The sequence below is a fragment of the Poecilia reticulata genome, linkage group LG16 (assembly GCF_000633615.1).
Source record: "Poecilia reticulata strain Guanapo linkage group LG16, Guppy_female_1.0+MT, whole genome shotgun sequence".
NCBI lineage: Eukaryota > Metazoa > Chordata > Actinopteri > Cyprinodontiformes > Poeciliidae > Poecilia > Poecilia reticulata.
The window spans coordinates 8394868-8421527 of record NC_024346.1 but is presented as its reverse complement, the minus strand read 5'-3'; the positions used below and the strand labels follow the sequence as shown (position 1 = coordinate 8421527).

General features: G+C 37.5%; 3 protein-coding genes across 3 annotated transcripts; 2 read left to right on the top strand and 1 right to left on the bottom strand.

Annotated features, from left to right (window-relative positions):
• Positions 1-1063: 1063 nt before the first annotated feature.
• rpa2 (replication protein A2) lies at positions 1064-7679 on the top strand. Its single transcript, XM_008431130.2, has 9 exons — positions 1064-1207; positions 1404-1498; positions 1756-1857; positions 2556-2669; positions 4340-4414; positions 4614-4730; positions 6288-6425; positions 6570-6664; positions 7216-7679. Exons 1-9 carry the CDS (start codon positions 1195-1197, stop codon positions 7301-7303), a joined length of 837 nt encoding a protein of 278 aa, XP_008429352.1. The 5' UTR covers positions 1064-1194; the 3' UTR covers positions 7304-7679.
• Positions 7680-7754: 75 nt separating this feature from the next.
• Positions 7755-17332, bottom strand: themis2 (thymocyte selection associated family member 2). The gene is made up of 6 exons (XM_008431132.1): positions 17211-17332; positions 16715-16855; positions 16194-16619; positions 13117-14330; positions 12850-12964; positions 7755-11530 (listed from the first exon to the last, which is right to left on the bottom strand). The coding sequence occupies exons 1-6, from the start codon at positions 17311-17313 to the stop codon at positions 11418-11420; spliced, it is 2112 nt and encodes a 703-aa protein (XP_008429354.1). The 5' UTR covers positions 17314-17332; the 3' UTR covers positions 7755-11417.
• A 2437-nt stretch (positions 17333-19769) lies between these two features.
• Positions 19770-25406, top strand: ppp1r8b (protein phosphatase 1, regulatory subunit 8b). Its single transcript, XM_008431133.2, has 7 exons — positions 19770-19858; positions 20226-20286; positions 20568-20721; positions 22328-22545; positions 22931-23075; positions 23563-23627; positions 23739-25406. Exons 1-7 carry the CDS (start codon positions 19806-19808, stop codon positions 24090-24092), a joined length of 1050 nt encoding a protein of 349 aa, XP_008429355.1. The 5' UTR covers positions 19770-19805; the 3' UTR covers positions 24093-25406.
• The last annotated feature ends 1254 nt before the right edge of the window (positions 25407-26660 follow it).

Sequence of the window (26660 nt, the reverse complement as noted above, 5' to 3'; positions counted from 1 at the left end):
ACTGTTGCCATTTAAGTAAGATCATGCTTCAGTCCAATATGGCGCAAAAAGTGGGTATGCAGGGTATGCAACGCTTAGGGGCGCAGCACCAGAGGGGGCGCCAAAACCCCGTCTGGAGGGGGCGGTGCGGCGGTGATGTTTTCCCATCATTTCAGCGCGCCTGCGTCGCTCCTTCACCCTGACGAAAATGTGAAAAATAGTTTCGATTCACAAATTCATTTAAAATATGTCAACACCACACATGTACTTATTACACAAAGAAGATATATTGTCAATTGTTTGTTGATAATGATGTATGCGGTTAAGTCAATGAAAATTTTCAGTAATTTGGGATTTTCATTGTCAGCAAGCTATCATCAAAATAAACAGAAACACGTGACAAATGTCTGTGTGTGAATACATATTTTATGACTTCGACTACCAAAATAAGTTACATTTTTTATTGACATTATAATTACTGAGAAGCACATAAACAGACGGCATCAACGGGATTATTCCAAATAGTGGCTCCTGTGTTGCGTTCATGGTACAGTCATTTTTAATATCGCTTATTTCAGAGCAAAATTGTGGACAGTGAGATGATTAGAACTGAAGTGGGATCAAGTAAGATCATTATTGTAACATTGTCAGCGGCACAATGTTTGCTAAAACTTATTTTTAAATTCTAGGATTCAGAATTTTGTAACACAGTTTTATTTTTTCGTGTATGTAATATAAACTATTGTTGTTGGGAATTTAAATATTTACGAATGTACATAGGGAAATCATACCCTGCAAGATGTGCAGAGCATACCCAATATTTACAACAGTGAACTGTCTTGTGCTGTAATTTGCCCTGATGTTAGTCTGCGAGGTTTCCAATACCATATGATAAGTCTTACTTCCTACAGAACCACTAAGTAAAGATACCCAACAAGCCTTATGTGTATAATAACATCAGTGGTTACCTTCTTAACGAGACAATATTAAAATATATGATCTAATGTTCGCCTAGCAAGCATATATCGGGGCTAAAATATACCCGCATTCACTCCGGTTGCGCGGGATTTTAGACTGTGCGCATGCGTCGTGCCTAACGTTTAGCGCGGGTACACACAAGAAGGATAACAGCTGCTAATCCTCGTTGACTACCTTGTTTAGCAAAGTTTACAACGTTCACATCAGTTTTTAATACGTTATATCCGTAGTGCCAGTATGTGGAATCAGGGTGAGTTCACTTCTCCACGCTGTTCTGTGTGTTTTTAAAGCGGACACTATTTTATTGGTGCTTTCTCCCTAGGCTAACGTTAGCTCAACAACCGTGTTGTTTTGTTGTTAATGAAGGGATTGTTGATTAGAGTTCAATCCGGCTTTGTTGGAATTAAAGAGGATATGAAATAAATGCCCACTTTTTGTACTTCCAGGAGGATACAGCGAGTCTGGGATGGTGGGGGGCTACACTCAGTCCCCTGGAGGCTTTGCATCCCCTTCCCTATCTCAGGGAGGAGAGAAGAAAGGGGTGAGTGATTATGTGATGATAATGTTGGAGTGTAAAATATAGTGCTTATGAAATCTACAACTATAAAACAATTTAGTATTTTGTAATTTGTTACAGCCACCTTGCCTAACATGCTCCTGTTCCCTTTTGTACATGTCTTTGCTTCCTATGGATGTCTTTTCAGCAGGTTATGTTGAAGAATATAGATGTCGATAGACTGAAAACTGAATCACAGGACCTTAAATATATTTCTTTTTCTTAATTTGTCATCAAATTAGAGGACCCGGGCCACACAAATCATCCCCTGCACAGTGTCCCAGCTGATGTCCTCCTCTCAGGTTGATGAGATCTTCAGAGTGGGAGATGTGGAAGTGACACAGGTACGCTGAAGAAAAACAGGGTGTGAATCTGCATGTCGCTGATTAATGTTCCAGACAAAAGAGGCTGCTCTTGTTTGAATGACCAAGCTATTTTTTTTTTCTTTATTGGCACTGATTGGAGATTATTTAAAAAAAAATGTCATTAATCTTATTAAATGCATCAAAACCAATATATTGTTTTGAATTTATTAAAAATCAGATCAATATTATTTAGATAAACTTTGATTCTTAAATGTGTAATTCCTTTATCTAATGGATTGAAAACTTTCACCACTGTTAAAGAACCTGCAGTATGGTTTGGTCCTTGCCATTTAAGGTTGGAATTAGCAGGTCAGATCTAAAAAACAAACAAACAAAAAAAGGGATATCATAATTGTCCATCAAAAAGTTGATCAGTTAATTTTTATTGATAATATAAAGAACCTGAAAACTCTAGAAAAGCTTTTTTAGCAACCAAGCACATGTGATTGCTGCCTAATAGCATAAACTTCTGTATTATCGATCAATATAAGTAAACTACGGTCTCAGACATCCACTTGGTCCTGTGAAGAACAAGAAATTTGAATATTTTTGAAACAAATATTTTTATTTCTGTGCTTTAGTCAACAACACATAACACTCAGACGCATAAATATGAGTCTTTATGTTTACTTTATTTTTTTCGTTATGATTATTATTTTTTTGTATGTTTGTTCTAGGTCACCATTGTGGGGATCATTAGAAGTACAGACAAATCTATGACCAACATCCAGTACAAGGTGGACGACATGACTGGCGCTCCTATGGACGTGAAGCAGTGGGTAGACACAGAGGTATGCGGTTGACATTTGTTGAGAAGTTTATATTTGCTCATCAGCATGACCTTTCATTGTTAGCGACAATAATGAAGAGACAATGTTCCAGGAACCTGGAGCAGATTTTTATCTATTTATTCACATTTACATATTTTGTATTGTGTTTTGAATGTTTTAGGTATTGTATTTATCTCTTATAAATACAATAAAGATACACGTGTGTCCTCATTTGACTTTTATGATCAACATTTTGCATTATAGTACCGTTGAAAATGTTGAAAGTTATAAAGCTTTTACTCAGAAGAGATACTGAAGTCAGAAGCAGCCCTCTAACTTCTTATTGTTGGACTCAAAGTCTTGTTCATCCGAGTTTTCATAGCCTCATCACCACCAATCAAAATGTGAGGTTTGGGCTAATTTGCGAGCTTATTATCAGCTGCTTTTCCTCTCGTGAAACTAATGGGTCCATGTACATTTAGGCAACAAAAACACTATGTAGAAAGATATATAGCACTGGCATGAAAGCAATGCATTGGGCTTTAATGTCAACCATTGGTGCAACGTGTGCTCTGTTTTGTCCATTAGGTAATGTTTGCTTGGAAGAGTTCCTACACTTGGTTGCTAGTTGTGTTGTTTTATTTTTGTTTCATATTTTAAATATTGGGTACAGTTGCCTCCTTTTTCAAACAAAATGTGTCACTTTGGCCATAAGTGCCGCTGTTTTTGTTTGAGGGTTAACTTTTTGAAAATGTGCAGCGTGAGTTTGCAGCTATATAGAAACAAGAAAGAAAAACTGTCAGTGATTTCACATTTAGCACTACGTGCACACATTTATAAGTTGTGATAAGAAACTTGGCTAACAACATCAAATTGTCTGGGCAGACATGTACTGACCAATTAAAAATTTAGAAAAAATGTAGTCGTAACAACAACAAAGAATTAAGCAATCAAACAGACTAACCACTGTGTAAACCTTTAATATTAGGAAATAATAATTCTACCCATATATTTTCAAAATAATAGGCAAACATGCTTTTTTCTCCTGGCCCTTTTTATGGCGCCCCTGAACTGCTGGCACCCTTAGCATGTGCCTGTACTGCTTAAGCCATGGCCTGCTATGGCTTCACCTTTAGCGGCTACCAGTGAATCTATTTTTGAGTTTTCTGTGCCAGTAAAGCTAATATTTAACCAAATAGCATTAACTTGTCATCACGGCGTTTTGTGCATCACTGTTGCAAATAGACGAGCTTTATTGAACTTTATAAATTGCTCTCAAACATCAGAGTTTAGCGTTAGCACAGCTAGCATCTGTCTTGTCTTCCTGCCTCATAGGGAAGATGCTTACAAACAACTCTTTTGTTAGTCTCGTCCACTAAGAAGGTTGCATATGTATTTTTTGTTTGTTTTTCTGAATAACTCATTTTGGCAGAAGTTAAAATGTCCAGCAGAAATTCATTGCTTTGATCAGATGGGCGGCTGCAGGGAGGGGAGGGCCTGAGTGTCTCTGTCTGTCATTGCACTTCTGCAGCAGAAAGAAGTGCAGCAATTTGGTCAAATGAGTATCTTTGAATATCATTTTTTTTGCATTTAATATATTTAAATAGATTATGTTTGACATTCCTACAGGAAACCCTGTTTTCCTCAGTTCTATTTATGCTTTATGTATATATATTTATATGTATATCTAGGACCCGAGTGTGGACAGCACAGTGTTGCCCCCAGGAACCTATGTGAAAGTGTCAGGGAATCTGCGGTCCTTTCAGGTAAACAAGTTTGACCTTAAAAATGTAACCCTGTATGGCCAGATCAGAGGTTTTATCTGCCACAATAGACAGAAGTTTATTTAAATATAGAAGAAGTCTTTGTTATGTCAAATTTATATGAGGAAGCTGCTGTTATTGTTTTATAACGATGTGAATTGATCCAAACTAAAGGTGTTTTTTTTTTTTTTTATTCCTCAAGAACCACAGATCTGTTGTGGCATTCAGCGTCAGGCCCCTGGAGGACATGAATGAAATTACGTCTCACATTCTGGAGGTTGTCCATGCGCACATGGCACTCAGCAAACCTCAAACCGTGGTGAGAAACTGCCTGCTTATCTTGACTTAGTCACTTATCTGTTACTAAAACGTGAGAATGAGGAAGTACAGTTCAGTTCATATGTGTCGCAGCTTTGTTTGATTTCCTCATTTAAGTAAATACTCAGAAACCCAGTAGACCATCATGCGATCAGTTGGTTGTTTTATGAGGTGTACTCAAGCAGAATCTCCACTTTTAGAAACTAAAGATGTTCGTTAAAAGCCGAGTGGCTGTGGTTTAGCTTCTGCGTCAGTCACAATTCAGAGAACAGCAACCTGAATTTTAACACAGGAACTAAGATGTGTTGTGTTTGAGTTACTAAGTGCATGTGACTGTCAAGTTTAACATGGGTATAGCAGTCACTTGCAAAAGTTTTCAGATCCCTCAAACTTTACAGTTCACGTTTTAACTGCTGTGCATACATTTCATTAGAAATACGTGGCAGACCAACTGAAAGTAGCAAGTAATTGTGAAGTGGAAGAAAAAAGATGCACTCTTTAAATTTTTTTTTTCTTACGGTATAACATGCATTATTATTCAGCCCTATTTACTCTGACACTCCTAAATCAAATTAAGTGCAACCATTTTAATCTCTGTATAAATACAGATGTTCTTTGAAGGCCACTGATGTTCTTTAGACATTTTTCCACCAGAACTGAGTGGTTGAGAGAGCATGATTCAGAGAAACATTCAATATAGCGGAGGTAACTGTGGAGGGGGTTCAAGGATCCTCAGCTACTGTGAAGCTAAAACCAGAAGCAAGGATTTCAGTTGCCCACAAACACAAGGTCACTTTAAACACACCAACCTTGAGGTGGTGACGACATCATTTTGCGGTGGGTATTTTTTTTCCAGCAAGTACAGAAAAGCTAATTTGAGTTGCGGAGAACACAGATGGAAATGAATGAACCGTGACCCTGCAGGAATACCAGTCAAAAAACCTTAGGTGGGCGAATTTCATCTTCCTGCAGAAAAACAACCCTAAGTAGACAGAGTTAAAATGGAGCAGATAAGATCAAACTGTAAGTCATACAGAATGTTTGAATGACCCAGTCAAAGGCCAGAGCTAAAACTTTTAAAAATCTTGGCAAGACACAGATGCTCTCTAGCTGTGTGTTGTGATTATATACACACAACACAGATGGAGATCATCATGCAACCGTAAAAACCTTTTATCTTTTTTTTTTTCCCTATTCACAAATACGCACTAGTTCATGTTTGTTGGTTTATTACAAAAAATCTAAATAAGAAATTTTTCTGGGTTGTAGTTTTACAAAATATGCTAAAATTTTTTATTAACTTCAAGACATGGACTGATTTGGTTGACCACTGCCATGGTTATTTTTGCAAATTTTGACTTGTTCTAAAAATCAATTTTCATACATAGAAGAACATTTTGTAGAATTTCTCCCACAGGTTTTTAGTAATAAACACACCATTAAGGAATTTAATTACCCCCAACTCTCTCTCTCGTGTAAATGGATAATTGCATTTTAGGACTTGCTGCAGATTAAAGGAAAAAGCCCATCAGTATCACTTCTTTTTTTCCTCTAACAGCCAGGTGTTGGTGGAGGAGTGGCTGTAAACAGCATGCCAATGCACCAACAAGGGCCGGGGATGAACACAGGGAGCTACGCAGGCACCAATGAGAACCCACTAATGGTCATTAATGGGTTAAGTGCAAATCAGAACCAGGTCAGTCTAAATAAGGAGCAAAGTGTTTCCATTCATTTCAACCTAATAAGCTTCCATGTTCCTTTTATCTTTCTTTTTTTTTCAACTTAGTTTTTTAAGCTTGGTTAATAAATAAATGTTCTTTTTTTTCCCCCCTCTGACAAGGTGCTGAGTTTGATAAAAGGCTGTCCGGACCCTCAGGGTATTAGCATTCAGGATCTGAAGCAAAGGCTCAGCGGCATCAGTATTGCAGTGATCAAGTAAGATGCATTTTGTTTAAATGTAGCAATGTGATTTTTCTATTGAGAACAACCAAGCTAGATAACTTGAATATTTCATTTTACTCATCATTGGACAGATTTGTATTTTTTTTCCTTTTCTTCTTTTTCAATGTCACAAAACTGAGATAGTAAGAAAAACACCTCTTGAGGAAATGTCTAGCTTTCTTGGTACTTCCTAGCAAAGTAAACCAACTTCTATGTTGCTTTTTTTTCAAAATGTAATGCTAAATAAATGAGTTGAGGATCTTAATTTGACCTTCGGTTTATTTGAAAGAAACATTTAAAGTGACTTTCTGAAAGGTTACAGTTTCATAAATGTTTAGGTTCAGAATCTGGAAAGTTCTTTTTTTTTTTTTTTTACTAAATAAGTTCCTTAAGAAATATGTTCAGTTAAAACTTCAGTGATATTTTTGTATTTTAAACACTTGACTTTTATCATCCTTCTTACTTTTGAATTGGTTAAAAGCTACTACCCAAAAATGATTTTTTTTTCATTGGTGGTGAGTTCAAATGTCTCTTTGATCTAATAGGCAAGCAGTGGAATTCCTGAGCAACGAAGGCCACATCTTTTCAACCATAGACGAGGATCACTACAAATCAACAGACAACGACGACTAACCCACTTCAGCAGCACTTGCGGAGTTAAATATTTGAATTTAAGCTGTTGGCTTGATTAGTAAAGAGCTAAAAACTGCAAGCGCCCGATGCCTTTATCCACAAAACTTTGTCCTCATTTATTTTGAGGTACTCTGGCCAATGTTTGAAGAAAATGGGGTTTGAGGAAACTTTTGGTTTCACATCCTGTTTTCCCTGAGCTCACTTCTGCCTCTGTACAAGTCAGAACAAGAATCCATATATGTTTCTGTTTTCATATGTTCTGAAGTACTGCCTCCTCTCCTCCTGTAAAACAATTTCTACTTTTAATAATTTGAAACATATGTACTTTCACATGTAAAATCCACGTTTGATAAAATTAAAGATTCTACCAAAAGACTTTGCTTTCTTGAATATTTTTTACTTTTTCTTGACATTTTAAAAATGAAGAAGACACATATACTTTTCACCTGAATTTTATTGCATTGACTGTTCAACTTGATGCGTTACATGACACAGTTTTTGTTTTGTGCAAATTTATTACATTTTAAATGACAGCTTTAAAATAGATTCTCTACTTCAGCCAGAACCACAACATAAATTTGTATCTCAGGATCACACAGAAGTTGTCGTGAAGCACATTTTACAGTTTCCAAAAGCCGTATGGAGCCCAGTGCACTCACTGACATTTTTCTTTGCAGCTTAAAAATATTTAATCAAAACCAAATGCAGAGTTTTAACATGTTGCCTTTATAGATGCTTGTGGTTGGCGGAAGAGTTGAAGTTTCTGAAGTGGTTTAGTTTGGCTCCCGTCAACTACTTTCTGTTTAGTTTGCATAGCCACAGTAGCACAATGACATACACAAAAAAATGCCTTTTCAGGCAAGTACGACCCTTACCTAGTTCAATGAGTCATAGCAGTTTGCATTTTTAAAAGAGGAAGCTATTAATTTCATCATATAATTGTCTTTTACATTTTGCAAGTGCTACGCAAAAAACGCTCTACATACAATAGATAATTGCTTAGTATTGCACTATAAATACAGGAACTGTACAAGTAAATACAAAAGTCCTCCCGACATATACACCACACAGGAAAAAAAATCCCCTAAAAGTTTTTTGAAACACAAGAATAGTATTAGTTTGTGAGTTTCAGCGTAGTAATCATGACTACTACTATTAAGTATTTCACAGGAGACTCTTGGACTCATACTAAAAAGGAAAGCTACAAGTTTTTTGTTTCTTTTAATTAAGCATCACCCAAATAGAGGAAGCTCTGCTCTTTTTATTTTTTTTTCTCTTTTGGGGAAAAAACATTCTTCATAAAAACTGAGTATTCCAAGTACCACTAACCGTTGAGACATCTTAAAACTATAATAGGGAAGCAACTATAATTCTAGTATGAATTCTTTGAAAATGCCTATGCCTGTTCAGCGCAGAAAATCATGTTGAAAATAATGTCGAAATACGCTTCATATCCAAATATAGCCAAAACAAAGACATTGAAGCTTGGTCTCGGTCAGCTTGTTCTTGTTGATGTTTTGACATCAATAACGTCTGAAGCAACTTTTCAAGCACAATGTCCCTTTGCTTAGACATCGTCTGTTCCATGAAACAGGGGGCTGCATGTTTGCAGGATGTGGTTTAACTGTGAATTTTCTATATACTGAAACGCCTGTATTTCCATGTTTCAGGTTGTAAAAGTAAATTGTCCTCTAAAGTCGGAGCCACGGTTTGTACAGTTGGTGATTTCACAACAACCTAGACTTCAAAGTCCAATATGGCTGCTGCGTGCTTAGGACATACATAATTTCTGCGCTTCTGGCTGTCTTCATCTCAACAATTTACTCCCTTCTAACACTGTGCAAGTTTTATTAAAGAACATCTTGCTACAATTTCATTCAAAACATTCAAAGAACAATTTTTATTGCCTTGTATTTTCCATATCAGTTGGCCTGGCCACTGAACACAGAACAGCCACCAGAACTCACTGCTTCGTTCACTTCAGCTTCTTACAGAGTTTCTTAAAATGTCTTGCACAATAACTGCTTTTTAAGTAGTTGTGACTGAAGCAAAGAGTGATGTACTTAAGCAGTTCGCTTTTTTCACTTCTTGTGCCTATTATATTTTCACCACAGTTCAGCTGACAGTGGCTAATTCTGTTCATATTTATTTCCAGGCCTTGCAGAAGTGTGAAATCTGTGTCCTACTTTTTGCAATGACAGGCCCAAACTAAATCTGGATCGAGACCTACAGTAGATCCAATTGAGGATCTGCTGCAAAACTCAAAAACAGTCCCATCCAAGCTGACGGACAGGAATAGGCATAAATGTCAGTCTCTAGAGGAGCCAAGCTGGTTGAGAATACTGCAAAAGATTTGCAGCTGTAAATGTTGGGGAAAATGAATGTGTAAAATGATTAATTCTGATTATTATCTGTTTCCTTTTTCTCAAACTCTAACATTAGTTACTCTTTTTTATTGGGAAGTCACATGTTTTGGGGTTGCAATGTGACAAAGCTATGAGATACCATTAGTTTTTCAAAACAATAAATATTCAATACCTGTATGTCTTAAGTAGCACTGAAATGTCTGCAAGTAAAACCACTGGTACCACTGGTATCTGTACATCAGTTTGAGAACTGTAGATAACTACTGTACAGCTGTAGGTTCTTGCAGCTGCAGACCTTAACAGCACAGAGTACTTTTGGGTTGCTCAAGACTCCGTGTCTGAACACTATTCAGACACAGTGCCTCTGAATAATGTTAACTAATAACTGCTGTAACACAAATTTACACAAGATCACTAAGAACTATTTAGGATGTAAGTGAAATGACTGGCAACTGATAAGAGAATACAGAAGTGTTTCGAAGCAACAGCCTCTTTGCCTTTAACAATGATGAAGCTAATTTTTGACAGGAGGATACAACACCACACTTTAGCCATCAGATTGGCAAAGCAGAAATGACCAATAATTTCAAAGAACAACTGCATGAATTTGGCACGACAGCACAAAACCCTACAAGATTTTGAAGAAATTAAGAACTCAGAGAAAATTGCCCATTCATCACTATTGCCCCATTAAGCAACAGTGAGGGACATTTGCTTTGCTTTGACACTTTCCTAATTTAGATGGAGATTTATCTGACTATCTATTGAGTGATAAATACACATTATGATCCTCTACCAGATACCCCTGGACTTCTGAAGGTATCCATTAACTGGACTTGATTTCCCCACAAATCCCACGTTTTCTAAAACTTGCTGTGCTCCTCATGGGTTTGAAGAACTTTCTTCACTATGTGGCTGGGTGTGCTATCCGCTTAATAAAGACACCAAAGCAATCAGGCAAGTATTATTTATAATAATGCTTTGTTAAGTGTTACTGTTGGTCTCATAGCAGCTTCCTCATGGGTGGCATGCATGCTGTCAGAACCAGCAGTGACGTCGTCTGCAGCAGTTTAAATTATAGTAGCTTGTCTGTTGACTCAAACCACTGGTCTGTGCCTTATCTTCCCCATGAAGCAATGAAACATGGTGCTTGTTCCTCATTGACCCACTTTTGATAAATAATTACCACCAAACACTGGGGATAACCAATAAAAGCTGCATTTTTGGAGCTACTCAGACGCAGCCAAAATGTAGCGCTCTTAAACTTTCTTGGATTCTTACACTCAGCACTGCTGATGGCACATCGATGTGACATTCAAAATTGACCTTGCTGCCTAATATATATCACACTGTAACAGGTGCAAATGATGAAGAGATAAGCAGAGTGACTCTTTTCAGCTATCAGTGGTTAGAGGAAAAGCTTGAGCCTCACTCCAAACGAGTCTGCTGTGAAATAGGATCGTACTGGTATAAAGTTTTTCATTGGTGGAATAAAGAGGTAATTCAGGGAGGAGTCTTGCTGAACATATGAGAAACACAAGTATAACAGAGGTACTTTCTCAAGACTGTAATAATACACTTTTACTCTGTGCTAATAATAAAAGACTGAAGGATATGATCGCATCGTCTGAATGTTCATGAACGATGCAGAGGACTCTGCTCTTCTAATTTAGCCACTTCTAAACTCGGCACTCCCTGTCTACATCAGATTCAGCTCAGAGGAATGTTTGGAAGATAGGACTTTCTTTTTAATAGAACATCACGTTTTCTTGAGCTGTCTTAACCACAGCCACCAAAGTCTCATCCACGGTTTCGTAGTCATGGTCACTTTCCACGTCTGCAGCCACATCACACAGATGGTCTGGGAAAGAAAAACATAGATATTTTAATCAAAGAGAATAATTCACTATATCCCTTTTCATCTCCAACCATCTTATTGTAAAATGTTGTTGCTTTTTCTACAACGTGTGCTCAAAGAAAACTAAACGCATTCTATTTATCTGAATGACTTTGAATAATCAAGCCGAATGTTTTTCTGAACTTCTGACAAGATGGTAGAGGCTCTTACGTGTCCATGACCCTGTTCAAATGTTCCTTTTTTTGTGAAATCAAGACATTAGATATTGATTAATCATTACAAAATACATCTTTAATGTATATATTGAAGTATGAAAAATAAAACGCTACAGTAACCCAGTTGCACAGTTTATATACTTTTAGCATTCAGTCTTGAGTTTACAACATTTAAAGTTTATTTTCTCTGTTTTGTTTTTTTTGTAAATGTGTATTCCGTGAAATAATTTTTAATTTATCTGCAAACTATCTTATTGAACGAAATTAGGAGAAGGTTAGTTTAATATCCACTACATTATATATTCAAAGAGAAGGCAGTCACCGTTACAAAAACTGTTCATCTCTCCAAAACTGAGGAAAAGAAGAGACGGAAACTGGTCAAGTGGATGAGAGCAACACAGAATAAGCTGCAGCATCTTCTGGCAGGTACTGGTTATGTTTTATGTGCGACAAGAATTATGTAGATAAAGGGTTGAAAGAACAGTTAAAATGTCCCATAGCCTTGCAAGAGTGTGTGTGACGTGGTGTGAAGAATCCAAAATGGAACTTTTGGCAAACAAACAAAAAAAAACATTTTGTATTTTATGGTTTTTATGTGGAAACAATGCTGTGAAACGATCACGAAAGGTTACTTTTCCAGATGGAACTGATAGTTTTGACATGACGATTGATGTTTTAAAATTCAGACTTGAAAACATTCAGGTATACAACTTTGACCAGATAACTGCATGAGAGGAAAAAAAAAAAGTTTGCAGATGGCCAAGATTTGTCAAAAAATTTTATGGGTCTCCTGAAGAGAGCTTCTGAGAACAGTTTTCCTCACAGTCTGAGAAATATGGAGAACATTTATCATTTTGAGTGATCACATATTGTCAAGTCAGATTGTTGGAAGGTAATAGAAGGTAGTAGTCTCCAAAAACAAAAGACTAACGGCAGCAACTAAATGTTTCTTCAACTCGGTATTAATGTAGGGGTTTCCACTCTTTTGTTACCATGATTTGCTATGATACCGACATTTTTAAATTCTCTGACTTCACAAATAAATTTGGAGAAAATATGTTTACATTTTAACTTAAAATATCTCAAATATAAGAAGAAAATTCTTACCCCTTTTTAATGGCTGGTTTATCTTTACGTAAGTGTTTGGCTTGGCCTTGCTTGTGATATCTGCGGCTGAGCACTTTCGCGGCATAAGTGGAGGAGGTTCATCATTTGTGCCCTCCTGCATTAGAAGAGGAAGTCAGAAATCTTTTGGTTATTACAGAAAATGACTGTGACCGCAACAAAAAAAGAAGACAAAAACAAGTTGAAGCTTCTAAAGACAAACGTTGCACTGAGCTTTAAAGAGAAATACGAAAAAGGGGGTGTACTCACTGGAGGCAGTGGAGCAGGGGGACGTTTTTTGTGATTCAACGTCAAGTCATTAAGCTTCTCCGTCGGTACGCTTTTGTCTTTGTTTTTCTTTGACTTGGAGGATTTCTTTGTGGATTTAGATTTTTTTTTGACTAAGTTTGATGATGACAGGTCTCGTTTTGGCGGTCGAGGTGGAGGAGCCTCGTCCGAGTTACCCTTTTTGTGAAATTCATAAAAGAACGTGTCTGTCATCTCGCTAACCTTTTCTGTGAAACACTTGGGGAACTGGTCCCGAGGCCAAGGAAGAGCATCTTTGGTAAAAGAGACGGACAAAGAAAGCCACTGTGGGAGGAGATGGAAACAGTGGTCGGGTTTGTCTGTAAAGCTTGCCTGAATGCTTGGCTCCAGCAATGCTCCCTCTATCCTTAGACAAGAAAACCCAACTAGTGGATCAGTCTCTAGGTCAGTGTCTCGACTCACCACTTTGACATCCAGTGGCAAACTGAACTCCTTACCCAAATCACAGAGTTTATACTTTTTGTTTTCACCAAGAACCTCTACAAAGTGACCCTGCATGTAGAGAGGCAGTAAGACCTCCTCTTTTGCCTCCTCCTGTTTATCCTTCTCTTCATCCTCGTCCTCTTCGTCGTCCTCCTCGTCGTCCGGCTCTTGGAGACGATGACACAAAAGAGCCTCGACAGACTGCTTCTCCCCTTTATTGCTTTCAGAAGGTAACTCCATTCTAGTGCAGTCCACAATCTGCAGCCTCTCCCCAACGCTCAGGCCTGGCAGACCCTCCTCCTCGACTTCCTCACAGTTCCTCGTCACGCTCACTGTCAGGCTGTGTGTCTGCGTTGAAGCAACGTACACCTCGTACACCGAGTTGAACTCTCTTGGCCTCCTCCGAAACCGTCCACTGTACTGCTGGGACACGAGGAAGTACTGCTGAGTCTTCCGGCCCTTCAAGCTGGACATCAGGACCATGGGCGTAGTTCCTTTCTTGTGCAAAATCAGGTTGGAGCTCTTGACCAGCCCTGGCAGCCACGCGCACTTGAAGAAAGAGCGGCTCTCCGGCTCCTCTAATATCTCTGCCACCACAGGAAATGATTTGTCTGGCTGAGACAGGACCTCTGTCAGGTTTAGAGGCGTCACAAAGTTTGCATCTTTACACACATCAGTGACATCGACCACATCCACCTCCAGGCTGGACGGAAACCTTAGTATGTTCTTCCTCACTGTGCAAATGAGAGAAAATACAATGCAGAGGCAGACAATTCATGAAGTGAATCAGAAAACACCTCCTTTCTTTTTCAGTATTTAAACGGAACATTTTTGTGATGCAAAAATAGCAGCACTGTTAATTGAGTATTTCCATTTACTGCCCTTAACGTCTTAATGTTTTACATACACTGACATTAGCATGCCAGTGTTAATGTCAGCAATCTTATATCATAATATCAAACAGCTCAATGTTTTTGGAAGACTCTCATTCAGAACATCTGAGTTAATTGGAGGACACGTCACTTCCTTGTATAATGTTATTAATGTTATGGGAAAATCAACACAAATCAACCAGTATATCAAGAGAATTCAGATGCCTGGTTCATAAATTGGTACAACTGCCAGATGTCTAAACATACAATGTAAATATCTGGTTTCAGCTGTAACCTAGAAGGGTAGAAAATTGTAGAATGATTGCAACGGAGAGTTGCAATCTGACAGTGAGAACATTTTCAACTCTGTCACCTCCAGCTCAGCGTCCTGAAATTTAAACAGTGCTTCTGTCTACAAACCATATATTACGACAGGTTACACTCCTGTGTTGTAGTATTTCCTTTTCCACTTTCAGGCTATCTCATTGTCATGTACGTCACTCCTGTCCTGACACTTGCCTCCACCCAATCCACCCTGTCTGCAATCTCTTCTTCACCACTGTTTTGCATGGTCAGCTGTTGTCGATGATTGACTCCAGCTACGTGAACTCATCCACTTTCACTATTTTTGCTCCTTCCAGCTTCTTCACCTTCCAAGCCATTATTCACACACAAATATTCTTCTGCCATGATCTTATCGACTTTTCTTCCTCTTCTCTCTCAGCAAACCCGCATTTCTCTCATTGTTCTTAATTTGCTCTCTACTTTTACCAGAATCACGATGCCACCTGCAACCATCATGGTCCACAGAGCTTCCTGTCTGACCTCACCTATCAACTTATTCATCACCACTGCAAACAAGAGGAGAGCTGATCCTTGATGAAACCCCTCACCTACCATCAGTGACTCTGACGCATGCCTCACCACCGTGTCACTCTCTTCACACATGTTCTATATTATCCTACACATTTTTCTGCCGCCCCAGACTTCCTCATACCATATCACAGTTCCTCTCTGGGTACCCTCTCATGCTTTCTCTATAGGTTCACAAAGACACAGACCAAAAACTGTATCTGTGTGGAATTTTCTGCGCTTGAAACCATCCCCCTTTTTCTTGAACATCTGTACCAACACACTCCTCCTCCTATCATCTATCATCTTCTCAATCTCCAGGATTCTGATAAACAAGCTGCTCAAAAACTCCCATGCACTCCCTTCTGGACATATATATACATTTTTATGTATGTAATCCAGACAAGCGCCTTCCACACTTCATTGTACTCAAAGCTGTGAACTGCAAAATGGCAATGGTGGTCATATAATAAAAAAAACAAACATGGATATACAGTGCCACCCACAATTATTGGGACCAGTGGCAATTCTAGCAAGAATGGCACCCTGGTATGACCCTAGCTCTGCTTTGATAGAGTCAACTGCAGTTATTTTTCTTTTTCCTATTCTTTCCAGACAAATATCAACACTAATATGTAAAAAGTACGTCCATTCAAATCAAACTTTTGTTTCTACACTCCAGAACAAGAATATATTTTTTTATTATAAAGAAAATTGTGCTAATTTTGAAACAACCTTTTTTTCTTCTTTGTGTCTAACTTGAAATACGTAAAACAACACTAAAAACAACTGAAAGCATGCCAAGTATTGTCAAAACACTGAAATGTATGTAATTTTAAAGCAAATATTCAGTACAGAGAAGGCTATACTCACTGTTCATGATGGCCTGGACCTGATAGACTGGACTCAGAACAAGGATCCGCTCACACTTGGTGGTCTTAACGAAGCGAAATCTTCGACTGCGCAGGCAAGGAGAAGCCATGATCTCCTTCAGGGTGTAGGATTCCTCACTCTCGCATTCAGAAAATTCCCCTCGAGAAGACAGAGGAATGCACACCTCGGCTGAGGCCTCCGTTTGGCCTTTTACATGGCAGCGCACCATATCCTCTTCACCTTCACGCTTCTTGATAGAGAGCACGGTCAGGGCTTTGCCGGTCCCCAGCGTGAGACTGCCGAAGGTCACCTTGGAGTGGCTGGTGAAGGTAAAAGGAAGGGAATCATCCAGGCCCACGGGCCTCAGACTCAACATCTCCTCGACTGACGTGTACGGCATCTTCTCGGGGACCACTTTGAACAATCCTAGAAAAAACTGAAGTATGTTAGTGAACAGCAAATAGATTTAAAAAAAAAAAAAAAAGTATAGATTTTATTCAAATTATGTATTTCCAGCCAACCTGTGTGAGTGACTGGCAACTCAAACTTCTCATTGTTAGTGACATCTTCACAGGAAACAGACTGCAGTTCAATACCAATGACCTTTATGAGATCCCCAGTTGAAAAGCACACTTCACTTCCAGAAATTTCATATATCGAACCTGATAAGGAAAAATAAGACAAGAAATTGACAAAAGATAGGTTTAGTCAGGAAAGATCCTGTATTTTATAATTGTTTGTGACTCTTTTTTTTTTTCCCCTTGAAACTCGTGGACATGAATTTAAATCCGCAACAAATTCTTGACTGTCGTATTTGTCAACAGTAACCAATGATCCATAAGTAACTGAGGAAAACATGCTCATATAAAGGTTTGCAAAAGACTTGCACTTATTTAGACAACCAGACATAATTGAATCCAGTCTGATCTCATGTGATAATTTCTGATTGTTTAATCCTTGTACTCGGACAACGTCAGACTTGAATTTCCCACCAATAACAAAAAAGGAATTGCTTACCTTGGAAATACACTCCAGAACAAACTTGCAAAATTTTTGGTAAACTGGTGTTGTCCAGTGAGGCGATGAATTCTTGAAGCGGCAAAGCAATGTTGCCTGCCATTGCTGCTCACTGAGCTGCAAATAAGAAATGAAGGCAGGCGGCAAATGACGAGTGCAGCAAAAAGAGGAGTTGCACTCACAGCTCAAAACCACAGAAGTGAATGAGGAAGTTACAGGAGCTGAGCTTTTGCACAAGGTTTTTTTTTTTTTTTCATTTACTGAAGGAGTCTACGTGCTATTACTTGGGCACTGTTTTATTGTAAAGATGTGGAAATACTGGCTTTTAACATTTTGCTTTTAATTCATAATTCACTCATTCATTCATTTCACTTGTAGGGCTCCATTACTTTGAATACTATCATACTGAAACAAGAAAAAGAGGGACAATTTTGAAGGAAATATGCTTAAATTGAAAGAATAAAATCAATTTCTGTGACTGACAAAATATCCAGTAGCTAAATTTGTTATTTTGTCAAAACACAAAGCTTTTACATTATATTATGTAATATATATAGCCAAAAAAATATATATAAATAATTTTGCTCAGCCTGATGGAAAGTACTGAAAAGAAAATGTTAAAAACAAAGGTTGTAACTTAAAGCACGAGCCAGAGAAAAAAAATTATCATCAATTTAAATTAATCAAGCATCAGCGTTTTCCAAAAATAATATAGCCTTATGACACATCCTTATGCTGGGAAATTTAAGGTAGACTGACACATGCAAGGAAAAGTAAGCAGCCTCACTTCCCTATGCTGCAATGAGACACTACAATGCAGAAAACATTCTCCTGTCTCTGAAAGGCCTAGAGTGTAAAACCCACAGTTTTGAAATGAGGCAGAAAAAACCTCAAAGAACAGCCTGATCTGTTGGTTTGATCCCCCTCCCCCATCACCATCAAACAAAAGGTGCTACGTCCTTGCAGCAAATATAATACTGCGAGAAACTTGTGGTGCTCAGGTTTTCAAACCAATGTTACAAAATCTTTTTTTTTTTACGGTGCCACTTTCATGCTGAGAAGTTTGGAATGAGGAGTTGGAGACCTCTAGTGCTTCTTTTTAGAATATGATCTTTTATTTTTATCTTATTGATAACTTTGTAGTTGAGATCAGCAATATGTTATGAAAATCAAAAGGAGGTCAAGTTGTGATCTAGTACTGAGTTCAATCAAGAAAAGACATATCTAATACTCTGATTTTCTGTGACACTTATTCCCTTTCCTTTATTTGTTCAGTGGGAAATTATTTCTGTTTTACTTTTGTCTAATGTGAAAAGTGTTTCCAGCAACAAAATAAGATCAGATTTTTAAAATACATGTTTGGGGAAGTGGGGCATGCATCAGATCATCAGTAAAATATAGAATATGTGAATCTCCTAACATGTGTTTTCCCACTGAGAAACAATTTAGCATGTTTCTGTCCTGTTCTATTTAGATTAAAGCATTTCAGCCCAAGTGAGAATCGAACTCTTGGAGGAGACTTGAAAACCAATTTTTGCAGATGCTCAAAATAAGATCAGATTTTTAAAATACATGTTTGGGGAAGTGTGGCATGAATCAGATCATCAGTAAAATATAGGAGTTGTGAATAGCCAGATTTATCTATCTCCACATGTGCAAACTTTTAAGAGGCTTATTGCAAAATATATGCAGCTGTAATTGCAGTAAAATGTGGAGCATGGAACCGGAAATGCTGAACTTTCATTTTCCTCTTCCTTATCAATTGTACTTTTTTGAGTAGGTTCATTTCCTAGGGAAAAAACACATTTAAAGTATTTGAGGTATAATGTAAAATTTAAAAAAAAAATCAACTGCCCTGCTTCTACTGTTTTTCCAAGTTTTTTTTTTCTTAAAGAATACAAATATCATTAGATTGCATGCAAACAATAATATTTAAATACTTTATTTGATGTGTTCTAAAATTGAAATTACAAGGCTTCATTATGCTGCACTAATCTGGAAGAAACTTCCAGAAATCTGTCAATCTGCTGAAACACTGAGTTCCTTTAGATCGAAGATAAAAACCCATTTGTTTAGAACTGTGTTTGATTAATAACTGGGACAATTCTACTCTGTTTATTACTTCTCTTTATTTTGCCACTGTGATGTAATGCTTCTTTTTTGTTTATTCATTGTGATGTTTTTATCATGTAAAGCACTTTGAACTGCACTGTTACTAAAATGTGCTATAGTCTATAAACTTGACATGATTTGACTTTGTTGCATAAAGTGGCGATTAAGGTACTAAGTTGCACATTTCTGAGTAGGTTAATAGTTATCAAATAGAGTAATGTCTTTTCTACATTGTAATATTTTTCAAATGTATCCTGCCTTTACAGTTTCTTATTATTTTTTTATTGTGCGAAAATTCATGCTCAGTTGCTGTTGTAACACCTGCATTTTCTCACTATGTATAATGAGGGATATTATATTTTATTCCATTCAAAAGTTGTGGCTTAAGCGTCGGTTTCTTATAGAACGATAAAACTACAACTCCCAGAAACACAGAACACGGTTCTCCCAAGATGCACCTCGGCTTTAATGCGCTGAAGCAAGATGGCGAGTAACACAAGCAAAGACGGTCCTCCTCCTTTTGATTGTCCATCATGGTGAGCCAAATGCACACGCCAAAGTAGCAGCACGATGTTTGTAGATCATTATTAGTTGCAAACCAACAAAACAACGAACTTTAAAGTGTATGGGAGACTTTTATTAGAGATAAAATCATATCTGTTGCTAACATTAGCATTAAATAAAGCTAGCAGGCTAACCCGTCAATGTTGCCAATGAATTAGCCAGAAAGATCAATGCATCGTGTCTTTCATTTGCTGAATCCTGTTTACCAAATTAACAATATTGTAGATAAATTTTAGATTATTTTTTTTAATTAATTTCCTCTTTGATTTGGTAAATATGACTTCTGCAGTGTTTAGACTAAATAAATCATCACAGGAGTTTCTAACCTTTTGCTTGCAGGGCAGGGAAACCACCCACAGGGCTTCATCTGGACGTGATGAAAGGGGACAAATTGATAGAGGTAAGTGAAGCTCTACAGATGTAGGTTAACAATGCAGTGGTCGTTTTAATGTTAGCAATGTGCACCAGATACGAGTCTGACAGTCTGCTGTGTCCCAGATGTGGGGTTCCTCTGTGGCTGCTCGGCTTCAAACGGTGCGAGAGCAACATCAGCCATGAGATTTAAGCCCTTCAGTGGAAGCAACACTGAAGAGTTATAACTCAGAGGCACAGATGCATCAGGATGACGCGGTTTAGATGTGCTTTCAGTGTGTTTTTCACAAATACTTTTTCTCCTTACAGAAACTGATCATAGATGAGAAGAAGTTTTACCTGTTTGGAAGGAATCCCGACTGGTGCGACTTCACCATCGACCATCAGTCCTGCTCTCGGGTTCATGCAGCGTTAGTCTACCACAAACACCTGAAAAGGGTCTTCCTCATAGACCTAAACAGCAGTAAGAGATCTTTTACGATCACTTTTTTTTAATTAACTATTTTCATTTGGACTTTAAATATGTGGGTAGAGTTTTAATTGTGCAGAAAGACCATAATTGCCGGCAAGAAATTAATAGAACTGTATTAGCAATCTTGAATTTGTATTGTATTTTTGTGGTTCTTAATGGGAAACTTTCCTGATTTCCTGTTATTTTTAAAGCCTTTAATGCGTTTAGACATGTTATAAAATAATAATATTTTATATCCTACACATGCTGCCTTTTATAATTTTCATGGTTTTCTTAGAAATGCGCTTATTTGCTGATGCTCATTTTAATGGACTCAAATTTCTCAAGAACTTAGAAATAACTATGTCTAATGTCTGAGTGAATTCAAAATGTAACCTTCCTTACAGTGAAATTAAAAAAACAGCAAAAAACAAAAACTGACATGAACTGACAATACTTTGGGCAAATACAACCCAATTATAAAGAATTACAGCATATCTTTTTTACACGTTTAGATATTATAGACAACTGCAAATGTAACATGCACCATATTATAAGATTTTGAAATACTCATTCAAAATGTATAACAGTTGTGTCCATCTTAGATTTGAGACAAAGAAACCCCTCTGACTTATTGTCGTACATTGGATCATTAAATCATTCATGCGTTCATTGTAACCATAGCCTCTCTGATGTGAAGCATTATTGATTATTTATCAGGACCAAACACACATGAGTCAAACGGTGTGTGTAGGAAAGATTTCAATGTCTTATGTAACTCAGCAGTTAAACTGGATTTTACAAGTATTTATACTTGTAAAATCCATATTTTTTTTTACATATTCCCCATCTTTTCTTTGCTATATCAGTGATTAGTGTGATTTTCCTTTCTAAGAAAAGTGTCTAATCTCTGCAGGATATGTACAGTGCATGTGAAGAGTATTCACCATGTTTCACTTTATCCACATTTGTTATTAACTGAAAATGGATGGATGGATGTAAAACAAAAAAAAGTAAGATGGCACATGAACAAAGGGATTCACAGCCTTTGCCCAATATTTAGTTGATGCAACCAAGAGTTTGGGTCTTACATTTTTATTTAGTGGGTCAGAAGCTGCAGAGTTTGGGAACCAATTTCCTAATGGAAAAGGGGCCATTACACCAGCAAGGTGCATTCACTGATCAGAAAAAGATCTGGCTATTTTAGCTTTTTGCAGCTAGTGCATCAATACATCTCTTGGTTAACATTGGTTTCGACTTGTAAACGGCCTGAAGTTAGAACACTGCCTTATGAGACAACAATATAAACTTCAACACATGTTCCTGTGTAATATAGTGTCCATCCATCCATTTCCATCCATTTTCTTTCACCCTTGTCCCTCAGTGGGGTCGGTAGGGTTGCTGGTGCCCATCTCCAGCTAACGTTCCGGGCGAGAGGCGGGGKTCACCCTGGACAGGTCGCCAGTCTGTCGCAGGGCAACACAGAGACACACAAGACACACAACCATGCACACACACACTCACACCTAGGGGCAATTTGGAAAGGCCAAATATAGTGTCATTAAAATATTTTTCATCAGCTTTCAAGGTTTCCTAACGTTAGGCATTTTTATTTCAGCACACGGTACTTTTCTTGGCCACATTCGCCTTGAGCCCCACAAGCCTCAGCAGGTTCCCATAGACTCCACGATATCTTTTGGGGCGTCGACACGGACTTACACCATTAGAGAGAAACCCCAAACCCAAGGCACCGCTGGCACAGGAGACAGCAAGTTGGGGGATGAAGAGGAGCTCAAAGGACTGCTTGGACTTCCAGAAGAAGAGACAGAGCTGGAAGTATGTTATTACTATGTTATTAAACATTATTATTATTGTATTAATATTGGAAACATGACTATTTATCCCTTTATCTGCATTTTTGTTTATGTAAATCGACCAAAGTGAAGTTATAAGCAGCTATTTATTGGACAGGCTTGTGTTTGTTTAGGTTTTTGCTTAAATACATTAAATATATTTTGACAGTTCTAATTGTTTATAAGGTTTTAGCTATGTTATTTTTTTTTGTAAATCTTTCCATTTACTAAGTATATCACTTTGAGGTTAACCATGTTTTGTGGTAATATCCAGTCCAGTGGAGAATAATGTAAAAAAAAAAACAAAAAAAACTGATTCTTGCTTGACATAATAATCACTTATTTTTATTTTTTTTTGTAATTTCTAGAACCTGACAGAGTTTAACACGGCTCACAACAAACGCATCTCCATCCTGACAATCGAGGAAGGCAACCTGGAAATCCAGAGGCCAAAGAGGAAACGCAAGAACTCCAGAGTTACTTTCAGTGAAGAAGACTCCATCATTAATCCAGGTAAATTTAACGTTTTGGGATTGACGTTTGTGAGAATAGTTCAATTTTGTTGTTTTTCTTGACTCAACATGAACATAATTAGTTGAACTACTTTGTTAAAAATACTTTACTCAATTTCTCCTGGTTGTGTATAGTCTGTGACCACATGAGACTGAAAATCAAAGTGCAAGAGGAGAAACTTTATTTGAAGAATTGTTGTCCCCTAAATTTAAACTTGGAGAATAAAATATTTATTATCTATGAACTGATTTTAGCAGACTCCTCATCAGGGCTTAGATTTACATTTCTATGTTACATAGAAATGTTACATAGAAATGTTCTTTGGCATACTTTACATTTCTATGTTACATAGAAATGTAACATAAAAAAATCTACTTTTTTATGTTACATTTCTATCTAATTATTTTCAGCCTGCTCATTAAATACCCAAATAAATCTTTTTGTCTGTGCACTGAAGTGTAACTGTTTTTTTTGTTTATTCCTACAGAAGATATAGACCCCTCAGTCGGGCGCTTTAGAAATATGGTGCAGACAGCTGTCATCCCCATGAAGGTAATTCTTGACTGTATTTAAAATGATTCTCTCAGCTAACAGATTTTGCTACAAAGCGAATCGTAGTTTGGCTAGTCTTCTGAAGTTGTTGTTCTTTCATTCGTCTTGCAGAAGCGGAGATCTGACATCCAAAATACTCTGGGTCTGGATGACCTGGCTTCCAAGCGCATTCACGGCTACAGCTTGGGTGGGGGTCTGTACGGGGACTTGCCTCCAACCAGCCACGAGAACAAGCCAACAGGAGCTCCAGGAGGTGCTGCTATGCAGGGCGGGCTGCCTCTGCCCTTCCCCAACCCGGCGCCTGAGGTAGACCTGGCCCCAGAGGCTCCTCAGCCCCCGATAACACTGAACCCCACACCAGTGACAGCCCCCTACCTACCAGAAACTGTCAACGAGCCACGAAAAAAGAAGTATGCCAAAGAAGCTTGGCCAGGGAAGAAACCCACCCCTTCACTTCTCATCTAACCAGTTTTTTAACACTGCTGACTCTCAGGTTCCCAGCAGGACCATCAGGGACTGTGACCTGTCAGAGGCGGAGCTCTTTGCCTCTGTTTTTATTTGTTATACGAGTGCAAAATACACAACACATCCTCCACAAACTACATCGACAGCAAAAGTATTTAGTTTTTTTTACAAGAAAATACCTGGCAGTTAAATGAACTACAGAGTGACAGACTATATGGATATAATGATGGAGTTGTGTTGAATGACTTTGAGTTGATGTAAACTTGTATTTTATACATGTTCCAACATTTTTTCACTCTTTTCAGAATATTGATAAAACTATTAAAGAGTTGCAAAAAAGTGGTTTTATTCGTATCTTACTGTGAGAAGTCGAGACAGCCCCAAGACTTCAAATGTTAGCAAAATGTTGTCAAAACACAGCTGCCTTTAATTTTTAAAGCAAGTTGATAGAATGTGATCAGATATTTTACTAAAAAATGTTTTCAGTCTGTTTAGTAAGCCGTCGGTTGAGCTGTGTTGTATTTCCCCCTTTACACCACTTGGTGGTGACTTAAGCAAACAGACCTGTTTCTTTTAGACGCTGAAAACTTAAAGCAGTGCTCTGTTATACTAATATCCGGTTTTGTTTTCTGTTACAATAAGTGTGAAGTACTTTCTCATATTCTCAGATCAAACATACTGTAAAAAATAGTTTACGCTTTTTTGGATTGCTGTTAAAGCATCGCAGATTGGAGAATAGCACAATAACAACTGCAACATAAAAGGCTAAAATGTTATTCAGACTGTAGTAATGCATTCTTAACATTATTATCTGTAAAATGCTGCCTTTCCTAACCAACTCAAGATATGTCTGCAGATTAGAACAATTAACATTAGGCTCAGCCTTTTCTTAAGGCTTAATTAAGACGAGGCTTTTTTCTGTTTTTAACATGGTTTTATTGAGTGTTCAAATTTGAAGAAACGCATGAATCCATGTACTAAAGGGATTCACATAAAAATGCCTCAGACAAAAGTTGCATCAGCAACACTGTAGCTATACTTTCCAGTACTTTTTTAAATTTTTTTTTTTTTAAATAAGGTCTGGCAGCTTTGACAGCATCTGGTTGATTTATTATTGTTGAATTTCATATCATCTGGTCAAGTTGGAGATTCCCTCTAAATTACAAAAATGCTGACTTTTTTGTGGATTTTCCAGCACAAAAGAAAAATAAGTTGTTTTATAAAAAAAAACCTACACCAGTGACTCTACATTTGATTGGTTGTGTGGATTTTGTAATATGTAAATAAAAACAAAAAATACTTTTTGACACATTAGCCTGTCTGTTTCTTCTGTAAACAGTTTGTGCATTGACAACTACCTTGGAAAAGTTATTAAAACCTTTAACTGATATCTTCCTGACATTACCACAAATGTTTGTTTTTTAGGATTTTATTACACATAAAAAGGAATGATAAATGTGATTAGTTTTGTAATTATTGAATGAATAATGGGAACCTGAAAATCTTAGAAATCTTTTATCATCCTTGGTAACTTTGATTGAAAAGTCACTGCAGATCATCCAGAATAATCCATCCCTAAAGTGGTGGTGGCTGCATCATGCTGTGGAGAGAAGACGATCAGATTTGATGGAAAGAAGGATAGAGATAAACGCAGGGCATTCCTGAAAACAAGCAACTTGTGAAATATGGCCAAAGACATTGATTGGTGCAGAGTTTCACTTCATAACAGAACAAATATATAGCAAGAGCTGCAATGGGATGGTTAAGAAATAAAGAGTCTTGTGTTTGTTGGTTCAGTCAAAGTCCAGTCGAGAATCCATGAGCACCCTTGAAATCTGATTGTCACAGATGTTCTCCATTCAATCTGATGGACCACTTTTGCAAAAAAAAAGAGTGGCCAAAAACATCATCCTGTGTGCAAAACCGGCTAAGAATCCATTAGATTAATAAGAAAATTGAAACGTTTAGGCTGTAGAATAAAGACTCAGTAAAGATTGATTTAAATGTGTGCCATTCTTTTTAAGTTTTTGTTTTTAAACCATTTTGAAAGCCATGCATCCTTCTAGTATCTCTTCTGTGTTGATGAGCAACAGCTAGCTCAAATTGTGGCAGTGTCAGCTATAGTGGCAGGTCCACTGGCAGGTCACACCGGAAGAGACGCCATCTGAAACCCGGTGTTGGTTTGACACATAAACTTCTACTAAAAAACAATTAGGTTTGTGGTTGCAAAGTGTCAAAATGTGAGGTCATAGGTGTGCAAATACTTTTCTGAGGAACTACCTGTGAAAAAAAGCTTTCTGTTTGACTTTATGCATCTACTAAGCTAGGAATTTAGAAGATAAGACCCAGTAATTGTAACCGTAGATTCTATGGAGACCAATGGGACACAGTAACACTAAAACGTGTATATTTTATCAGTTTCTCTCTTATTCTGGTGCAATCAACACAAACTTAGATTTCATTTTTACATCTCAATCATTCATTCATTTTGAAATGGGCAGCACAACTGCCATGGTGTCAATTTTATTCTGTTTCTATCAGGAAAGAAGTTGAATCCAGAAACACAGT